Source organism: Cygnus atratus, chromosome 13, assembly GCF_013377495.2.
Source record: "Cygnus atratus isolate AKBS03 ecotype Queensland, Australia chromosome 13, CAtr_DNAZoo_HiC_assembly, whole genome shotgun sequence".
Lineage (NCBI taxonomy): Eukaryota > Metazoa > Chordata > Aves > Anseriformes > Anatidae > Cygnus > Cygnus atratus.
Window position 1 is genome coordinate 4467616 of NC_066374.1, and position 10091 is coordinate 4477706.

At 57.0% G+C, this 10091-nt stretch overlaps 1 protein-coding gene across 2 annotated transcripts; it reads right to left on the reverse strand.

The window, feature by feature from the left end:
* Positions 1 to 4505: 4505 nt before the first annotated feature.
* On the reverse strand, positions 4506 to 5645 carry LOC118245453 (G-protein coupled receptor 12-like). 2 transcript variants are annotated; one of them, XM_050713496.1, is made up of 2 exons: positions 5492 to 5645; positions 4506 to 5428 (listed from the first exon to the last, which is right to left on the reverse strand). In XM_050713496.1, exons 1-2 carry the CDS (start codon positions 5643 to 5645, stop codon positions 4506 to 4508), a joined length of 1077 nt encoding a protein of 358 aa, XP_050569453.1. The 2 variants fall into 2 exon arrangements, with proteins under 2 accessions (XP_050569453.1, XP_035397539.2); XM_035541646.2 differs by having other exon boundaries at positions 4506 to 5645.
* Between the last annotated feature and the right edge of the window lie 4446 nt (positions 5646 to 10091).

Below are 10091 nucleotides of genomic sequence, written 5' to 3' on the forward strand. Positions count from 1 at the left end.
TGGGCAGGGGACGGACCCCAAAAGCACACAGTAGGGCTGCAAGAAGGGTGGAAAAAAGAATCCCTGCTTTGCTGCAGGACATGCTCCTGCTGGTGGGTTTGTTCCAGGGTGTGTGCTGGGGTGCCTTTCTCCTCCTCCTCCTCCTCCAGATGCAGGACTGGAGCCATGGGTTTCCACCACCTTCAGCAGGAGCACGAGCACCTCTGGGAAAGGCTGGCAAAGGGCATTTCTGCCTCCCCAGCCCTGCTGGAGAGGCTCAGGGCGGGGTGTCTCCAAGGGGAAGGCACGGTGGCATGGCAGGGACAAGGACAATGTCCTGGTGGCACCTCGTGCCTGGCATCGGAGGGGCTCATCAGGTGGTGGAGATGCCCTGATGCTCCAAAAGGCTCATTTTTTTTTAATACCGGCAGACATACCACCAGCTTTTCCTTCAATTTACCACTTGATAGAAGCAGCTAATGGGAGACAGGCATCTCTCCCACGGGAGGGTCATACATTGCAGGCTATAACCTGATTTCCATTATTATATAGTTGACATTAAAGAAGAAAGAGTCGTTCACTGTCTAATGGGGTCTTTTAACCACGTGCACTTAGTCAATAGGTGAGTAGATGTTGCTGCTTGTATCTATCTACCGTACACAGTTGCTACGTGTGAACAAGTGTATTTCTCCCTGGTGTTGTGGGTGTCCTGCCTGTCGTGACACTAGGACGGAAAGGTAGGGACAACGTTGGTCGCAGGATGAGCTTTCTTCTGTACAGTGTAGAGAGGAATCCTGAGGAGAGCCGAAGCACCGCTTGTAACTACATTTGTTAAAATGTCATATGACATAATCCCGAACTGTTGACACTTTATGCATGTGCTAATTAAAAATAATAATAATAAAAAAAAACGTAAAATAAAGATTTTAAGAGGTTAAAGTATATTTCAGTTCTGCTTTTTGTCAGCTTGCCCTCGCCGAGCCTGTTTGCTGCGGGAGGAGTCATCAGCCCCGTGATGCTCGGATTTCTATTAGAGGCCAGGGGCAGAGGAAGTGGTGCAGAGCTGTGATATCTCTGTAACCCTTATTTTAGAGAAACCAGCTCTCAAAGATCTATTAATTCCCAAGGGTATGTAATCCCTGACTGCCTGGGTAATTAGATGGCAGAGGACGGCCTTCTGCTGGAAAAGTCTCTGTCCTGGAGGCTTTGCTGAAGGCTCCAAAGGGATGCATGACCCGGGGGTGCCCTTTGCCCAAAACCCACCCAATCTGCCCCAAATTGCCTGAGCCCAGGTCAGGGAAAGTGTAAACCTGTAGTAGCCTGGGTTCAACTGAAATGAAGACACAGACATACATGGTTTGGCACATACCTCGGCCAGGAGCCCAGGTCTTCAAATGTGTTTATTTTAACACCCTCTCCCCCCGTTTTTGGATAACCTCTTGACAAATCACTTTAACAGTTTTATTTACAGTAAGAAAAATAAATTACTCTTACAGATGAATGTATAATATTATACACAATAGAGATACAGTGCAATAACAGCATTGATTTGCTTTCACTCGCTCATAAAGTGCATCGTAGGGGCTTGACTTTACCATGGCCAAATGGTAACTGCACATTTTCCTTTGAGATCAATTCTCCCAGTCAAGTTAAAACAGTTACATCAAGATAATTTGCTGTCCTGATTGCTCTGAAGCGTCCTCGTTGCTGGGAAAGCAGATGTGATGAGAGGGGAAGGAACAGCGAAGGAACAACCTTGGTTTAGACACAATTGACATCAAGCGGAGTTTACAAAGGTGACTACTTCTGTCCTCAGCCTCTCCAGTGCTTTATCCTACAGCGTTTTTTGGCTGGTTTTAAGATCCTTTTCCGTATGACAGTCGTTGTATCCCAGACCGATGGGTTGGCAAGTGCAGCTGGAGGGACCTGGCTTTGCTAAGCCATTGCTGGGCTTCGAGCTGGGGACAATCCCCATTCACATCCCCCAAAATTCACATCCCCCAAGTCCAGGGGCAAAGGAGTGGTGGGCCACCTGTTGTGACGTGGGCCGGCTCTGCTGAACATCTCCTTTATCTCTGCAATGCTCCGTGTTGCAAAGTTTTCCAGCAGGAGTGGGAAGGCTCAGGTCTGCGGGTGGCCAGGACAGGGGCAGGGCAGCTCTCAGCAATTTTGCAAAAAGCAATGGGACTTTTAACAGAAATGGTGCAGATGGTAGAGACGGAGCTGTTAGCAGCAGCACGGCCACCTCGCCCCGAGAAAAGGTCGCATGTGATAGAGAGGAGTTGCAAGGGGACACCATGTGCATCGAACCATTACTCCTGACAATCAAAGGTAGCTGCTGATTAGTTGTTAACAAGGAAGCAAGCACTTGATGCTGGTCAGTACACATCAATACAAATGATTATCAAGATCATTTTTAGAGACACACCCCCCCCCCCCCCAGATGTGATGCTTCGACAAGAAAGAGGTACTTCGTCCCCCACCAAGAACAGTAATGGTTTCTGGGGCTGTTACGCCAGGTTCAATTAAAACTCCTTTTTTTTGAGATGAGCAAATAGTGGCTGTCGTATCAGGACTGAAATCCTTAGGGTCACGCGTGAGGGTCACACGTTTCCATGGTTTTTCTGTGCTGACTGTGCCCTGAAACCAGCACCAAAGGGTGCCCACCTCGTTTCCCACCCCACATGCAGCTTTGCTGGCTTGGGAGGGTTGGTGCTGACGACCAACAGAAGGGGGCCCCAACATCCAGCAAAGCAGCCCGGTGCCCTCACCGATGCCCAACGTCTCCACTCAAACCTTTCTCCAGTGAAATATGTTCTTTGGGGAAAACAAAAACAAACAAACAAACAAAAAAAACACTGAAAGGAAGATGCAGTGAAATGGACAGAGATTTCCACACCCTAGTGCACACCATGTTACCTTAGGCGCCTTCACCTTCCTCCTCACCTCACCTTATTTCTTTTTACCCTATTCTTACCTCCTCTCACCTTACCCTGTTTCCACCAATGAGTGTAGGATATACAAGAAAACACAACTTCGGGCATGCCAAGGTGTGCCCAGAGCTGATAAGCTCATGCTACATCTCACTCAGAAATACAAAACGGGAAACGAATGCTGCCTTCCAGAGCAGCTTGTAGAAAAACACTTCCAAAATGTTCACAATGCTTCAAAAGTGGTTTAAACTAACTCTGCATTGGGTGTTCACACCGAGGAGCTGCAGGGACCTGGCTGCAGTTACAGAAACCAGAAGAGAGGAAATGAGCAGAGAACGGTGTGTACATACATCTATGTTACTCTTTTATATATAACTCTGTATATAAATATATATATATTAACTTTTATATGCATACTGATTCGACATTGTACCTCCTGACCATTGCCCAAGGTGTTTAGAAAGGAAATGAGGGGAAAAAAGAAAATAAAGGGGGGGGGGAAGGAAAAAAAAAAGGAGAGTGGCCATTTCTGAAAGGTGGAAAACAAGTTCAAGCCCCGTCCATGCTTTGGACGCTCTCAGCTGTGTTTTCACGCACTTGGCTTTGTGGGGCTGGACCCGGACAGACACACGGTGCTGTCGGGTGGCTGTGACCCCCCCCCACACACACAGCATGGGAAAAATCCTGTCCTGCCCCAGTGGATCAGCTGGTGCCCGCAGGCAGCTGCGTGGTCTCTGCCCAGCCTCCTTATATGGGACCTGAGCAAGCCCGGATCCCTTTTGGGATGCAACCCCCCCCCCCATCCCTATACAAAGCAGAGTGGAAGCCAGCCCGGGAGGGAGCTGGCTGGGCCAAAAATCAATTTTTTGGGGGGGGGGGGGGGGGGTGGATTCCCTTGGTGCCCCCACCGCCATCAACCCTGCAGCAGCCCAAAATAGAGGCAACCCCCTAAAGTGCCTTCGGCCCCACAAGTCCTTTGCAGACCACATGGAGGCACCGCGCCCTCCCCAGCCCCATCCACCCCCCTCCATCTCCCTGTGCTTCTCCGGGGCTGCCCCTTCCCAGCCAGAGCAGCCCCCCCCCCCGTTATTGCGTAGCAGAGCAACACCTGATTTTGGGGGCCCCCCCGCCCCACACACATGGGGCAAGTGCCCCCCCCATGCTCCCAAAGCCGTCCCCAGCTCGTGGCCCCAGGGGGCGGCAGGACCACCGAGCCCGCTGCCTCCTTACCCGAGACGAGACAAACGCCATCCATCGTACGGAGATCCTATTTCTTTCTTTTTTTTGGTGTTTTGTGTTTTTAAATAAAAAATAAAATGTGTACGAAAATAACATTTCTAAAGGAAACCATCATCGTTCTTTTTTCTCTCTTTATCCACTCTCCACCTCCCTCCTTTTTTTTTTTTTATTTTTTTCTCTATTTTGTTTTCCTTCCCCTTTTTTCCTCTTTCCCTTCTGGCCACCTGCCCATGGAGCGAGATGCGCAGGCCGGGGCTGGGGGGGCGGGGGGGGGGGGCTCCTCCCAGTGGGAAACGTGAACGGCGGAGGGAGAAAGGAGGAGGAGGAGGAAGAAGAGGCAAGCGAGGGAGCTCCTCACACGTCGCTAGATGTCCTTGGCCTGGAGGAGAAGGCGGAGGGGATGCAGCCGCAGCAGGCCAGCCAGAGCGACTTCTGGATGTCGGGGTTGCGGAAGGCGTAGATAATGGGGTTGATGAGGGAGTTGCAGGTGGCGGGCAGCGCCAGGGAGTAGGTGTAGACGGCGGGGTAGCTGGAGTCGGCCACCAGCGAGTAGATGGCCAAGGGGATCCAGCACAGGGCGAAGGTGCCGAGGATGAGCGAGAGCGTGGAGAGCCCTTTGCGGGTGGAGGTGGCCTGCGCCGTGGCGATGAACTGGTGCTGCACGGCGATCTGCTGGGCGTGCCGGAAGGCGATCTTGCAGATCTGCAGGTAGAGCTGCAGCATCAGGGCGAAGAGCAGCAGGAAGGCGACGGCCAGCACGGCCGCGTTGTCCTTGGTGACGGGGCGCAGCACGCTGCAGGCGCTGGGCTCCCGCAGGCAGTTCCAGCCCAGCAGCGGCAGCAGCCCCACGCCCAGGCACAGCGCCCACATCAGCAGCACCGTGGCGCAGGTGAAGCCCAGCGTGCGCTCGCTGTGGTAGGTGAGCGCGTTGTACAGCGACAGGTAGCGGTCCACCGTGATGGCCAGCAGGCTGCACACCGAGGCGGAGAAGGCGGCCAGCAGCAGCCCCGCCGCCCCCAGCTCCGCCGCCTCGCTGGGGGGCCGCAGCAGGTAGCGCACGGCGAAGTTGCCCACCAGCCCCAGCCCGGCCAGCAGGTCGGCCAGCGCCAGGCTGCCGATCAGCACGAAGGTGGGAGCCCGCAGGCTGGGCGTGTAGAACAGCACCGCCAGCACCAGCGCGTTCTCCGCCGCCACCGCCGTGCCCGTGGCGCACAGCGCGATGTCCCAGGGGCTCACCGGGCCCCCCACGCCGCCCCCGGCCGGGGACCCCCCTCCTCCTCCTCCTCCTCCGCCGCCGTCGCCGTCGCCTCCTCCGCCGCCGCCTCCCGGGGTCGCCGTGCCCGGCCCCCCCCCCGCAGCCGCCGCCGCCGCCGCCGCCGCCGCCGCCGAGGGCCAGGCGCTGGGCACCGAGGCTGTGCCGAGCCCCGGGAGCCGCTGCTGCTGCTGCTGCGGGGGCTGCCACGGCCCCCCCAGGGCGCCGGGGCCGTGCAGCATCGCTGGGGAGAGAGGGACAGGTCGGCTGTCGGGGCGGGGGACACACGGACCGGCTCCGGTGGAGCCCCCCGCAGCGGAGCCCGGCACCCGGCAGCCTCCCGCAGCCACCCCGCGGGGGCACCGGGCTTCTTCTCGCCCCCCCCCCCCGCAGTCCCCTGCTCCGCATCTCATGCCCATTCCCTCCTCTGCCCCCCCTTCCCGTCCCCATCCCCATCCCCGTCCCCGTCCCTGTCCCTATCCCCGTCCCCATCCCCATCCCCATCCCCGTCCCTGTCCCTGTCCCTATCCCCATCCCCATCCCCGTCCCCGTCCCCGTCCCCGTCCCCGTCCCCGTCCCCGTCCCCGTCCCCGTCCCCGTCCCCGTCCCCGTCCCTGTCCCCATCCCTGTCCCCATCCCCATCCCCATCTCCATCCCCATCCCCATCCCCGCCCTCCCCCCGAGCCCTGCTGCGGGGTGCCTGTGTGTGTGTGTGGGGGGAGCAGCACCCCGCCGCTCCCTCCCCAGGGCACGGCCACCTTTTTGTCACCCGTTTTTAGCGCAAAGCCCCCCATCCCCCACTCTTTTCTCTCCTCTTTTTTTTTTTTTTTTGGCGAGTAAAAGCCGCTGCTATTAATAGGCCAGCCCTCGCATGGATGCGGCGCCGCTGATGAAAGGAGAAGGCAGCGGCTGGGGACAGCCTGCGTTAACTTTCTCCTTCCCTCCTGCCTTCCCCTTCCTCGCAAGATGCTGCCGCAGAGCGTCCCCCCCCCCAGCTCCTGCAGCACCCACCACCGGCTCCTGACCTGCTCGGTGTCCACCGTGCCCCTGCAGAGCCCCTCTGGCCCTGGGGGGCTCTGCCCGCTGCCAGCCCCCCACCAGCATCGCCCCTTCCCTTCCCATCACAGCCGAGCCCGGGGTTGTCGTCTTACCTGGCTCTAAGGCTGGAGGATCAGCTCGCTTGCCCCCGTTTTTATTTTTCCCCCTCCCGCTCCTTCCAGCCCTTGGTGTTGAGCCTCATTCCTCGGCGAGCATCGCTAATAACGTTGGTAGATAGCTGGCATCGCCTCGCACTTAATATTCCTGCCCCATTGGATCTGCTGATAAATCTCAACTCTGACGTCAAAGTCTTCACTTGCATTCATGATCCAAGCCTGTGAATCAGAGCGGCTGTGAGCAGAATAACAACGAGGCTGGCTCCCCGCTCCGCCGCCACGCGCGCGCTCGCCGGCACGAGGGGGCCGCACACACGCGCACGCACGCCCCTCCCATGTGCCCGACGCAGCTCCCCAAGGTCGGGGCCCAATGCAGAGGCCCGCAGGGGTCACAGCCCCCGGGGAGGCCAGGCCACGCTGGCTTTTTCCCACCCGGTGCCCAGGGACACGGGGATGCCGAGGGGGGAGCGAGGCGGCGTGCTGCAGCTGCTCCCCTCGGGAGCAAAGCAGCCTGGCGAGACGCAGACCCCAAAGGCACAGTTATTTTCCAATGGCTCTGTCGTTCCCAAAGGGAGCTGCGTCTTCGGGGTGGGGACGCTGGGCTCTCTCTGATACCACTTCACCCCCTCTCGTGCTGGTTTCATAACTTCACGCTCTCGTCCCCCTCTCTCGCGGGCTGGAGCTATGCGGTGCAGCGAGCGCGGTGCCGCCACGGGCGTGCAGCTGCCGGTGTGCAGTGACAATGTGACACTCCGGTGGGGAACGGTGGCTTCGGCCGCCTCCAGCCACTGCTGTTAGGAGCAGACGGGCTCCCCGTCAGGCTGAGACCACACAAGGGGAAACTGGGAAGGCTCCCGGAAGTCCCAAGCGGCCTCTGCTCTGAGCAGCGGTCCCCTTGCCCACCCCATGCGCACCTAAACGGGGCTCGGCTCGCCCTAAATCCCGTGGCGCTTGGCTGGGTGTTCCCCGTCCCTCCAGCTCCTCCAGCAGAGCTCCACTCAGGCAGCTGGGTGCCAGCCCCACGGCATCCCACAGCAGTCCCGAACCGCCCTAAATCCACCTGGGGGGCACATCACACCCACAGCCCTACCTGGGGGCACATCCTGGCTTAGGGGTTGTGCTTTTTCCATTAAAAACTGGCTGGCATCAAGCAAGAGACAAACCCGTGAGCTAAACCACCCAATTTCTACCCTCCTCCGTCTGTAGAGGATGATAACTGCGGTGCCAGTGACTGGCATTTTCACCGGCACACCCAGGGACATGACCGAAGCACCCCAAAAAGGGGACACGCCCACCCTGCTGCATGCACAGGGACAGGAGCCCATTGCCAGCACATGGGGATATGGCCCCCACACTGTGTGTATGGGGATAGGCCACGTCAGTGTGGTGCATTTTTCTAGAAAAAAGGGCTTTTGCTTAATTTCCCCCCACCTCTCGTGGTGTGTTGGGTGCTGTGCCCGGCCACCCTGTCAGTGACTGCTTCACCTTGGCCGCAATCTGCCCAGCTGTAGGAAACTCTGCGAGCCTGCAGGGGAGATAAATTATAAAAATATTAGGGTAAATATTCGTGATAATGACCAATTAACACCAACCCAACTAACCCTACGTGGCACAGTAGATGGGACGGGATGGGACGGGATAGGATGGGATGGGATGGGATGGCAGTGGGGGGCTGCCCCTTCCATCCACCTTTCCGCCATTTCCCTTCATTTTTTTGTTTTTATTTTTTTATTCTTTTCCCTCCCCACAAAGGTCAGCTCTCTTGTTGGAGCCAAAGTCACGATCCTGGCCCCTGATCGCGGCGTAGCTGTGTTTGATGAGTCACTTGGTTCACAGGAACAGGCTGGGGTTGCTATAGAGACGGCGCGGTGGGGCGAGGATCCCTTCGTTACCCTAATCACTTCGTGTGACGGAGAAAACCCAGCCACGAGCGATTCCAGGCCGAGCTCCCCTCGCACGTAACTCTTTTGCAGTTTCACATCCTGAGCCCTCTCCCTGCAGCGCCTCGTGGCACGGGTTTTGGGCAGGAGCATCCCTTCCCTATCCCAAATCCCGCTGGGAGAAACGAGATGCAAGCACGGTGCCGGCAGAGCTGAGCCTGCAGCGCTCAAGGTATTGCAGAGAGTTCATTTTTGGGTGCTTTTCATTATTTTGGGGGTTTATTTCTTGATGAGGATGTGTTCCCTTAACCCAGCCCAGCGCAGCGCCCGTGGGCTGCTCCATTGCAGCTGCTCCCAGAGCCCGACCCTTGATCCTCTGGGATGGGATCAGGTCCCCGTCTGCCTCACGGGGGTCTGTCCCAGGTCCTGCCTTGCAGGGTGCCCCCACCCCTGCCTCGCTGGGTCCCTGCACCCCAAGCCCCATGACCCCAGAGGGGACAGCCGGGTCCTTGTCTTCTGCCCTGTGGGGAGTGGGAGATGCAACCAAACCATCGCTGAACCCCGGTGGTTAAACCCGGTCCCAAATCCCTGAGGCCAGGACCACCTGTGGCCAGGTGGCCATTTCAGCAAGACAAAAAAAATCCCCATCAGAGCTTTCTCCATCAATTTATTTTATTATTATTTTTTTGCGACGCACCATAGGCAAACGGCTTCCTAAAACAGCCAAGCCCAGCGGCGTCTCCCAGAGGTGCAACCGAGCGAACCATGGGCTATTTTTATCTGCTCATTTTTTTCAGAAAACAAAACACAGCCCAGGAAAAAGCACCCCCGATGATCCGTGAGAAATAAACCCAGCCCAGTCCTGAGGAGCATCCCTGCGTGCTTGTGGGCACCAAGCCAGCGGACAGGAGCGCTTGCTCACCACAAATTGAAAGAAATTCACGGGATTTCACCCCAAGGCTCATGGACTGTTGGGACTGCCTGCCTGGTTAACTGGAAATAGGGCGGTGAATGTGCTGACTGGGGACAGATGCCACTTGCTGGGAGGATGCTGAGCAGGTGAGGCAGCCCTGCTGAGCTCGGTGGCAATCCTTTCATCCTTCAAACCTTTCCAGGTGGCTTTTTGGAGACCCCAGAGCTCTCTGCAGATGCACTTCCCCCAGCCTGCAGCCTCAGCCCTCGGTGGAGGAAGGAGAGGAGGGTCTACGGGGCAGGAGAGTGGCTGCTCGGTGCTGCAAGGCATCGGAAATCCCAGCCGTTTGCACAAGCCGGGCTCCCTCCCTGCTCCACCAGCCCAGCGTGTTATTTTTTTCAGGGCTGGGATATAATTAGCACCCGTTCTTCAGGAGCTGCCGTTCACCGTCACGCCACGTTTTCTTTTCTTAGGAATATGACTAACTTGCAAGCGATTAAACACGCTCGGGGAAAGAGAGGAGGGGGAAGCAAATTATTTTATTTTTTTCTCCTTTGGAAGAAAAATAATGATTAAAAAAAAAAAAAAACACCTTCAGGAGGCTTTTTGCAGTTGCAGAGAACAGAATAAACTCGAGGAGCGATGTGTGGCTAGGCATGAGGTGGCCATGGGTCCTCCCAGTGAGGATGCTCGCGGCCATGGAGGACACCTTCCTGCCCGCTTCTTCCCTTCCCCTTCTCC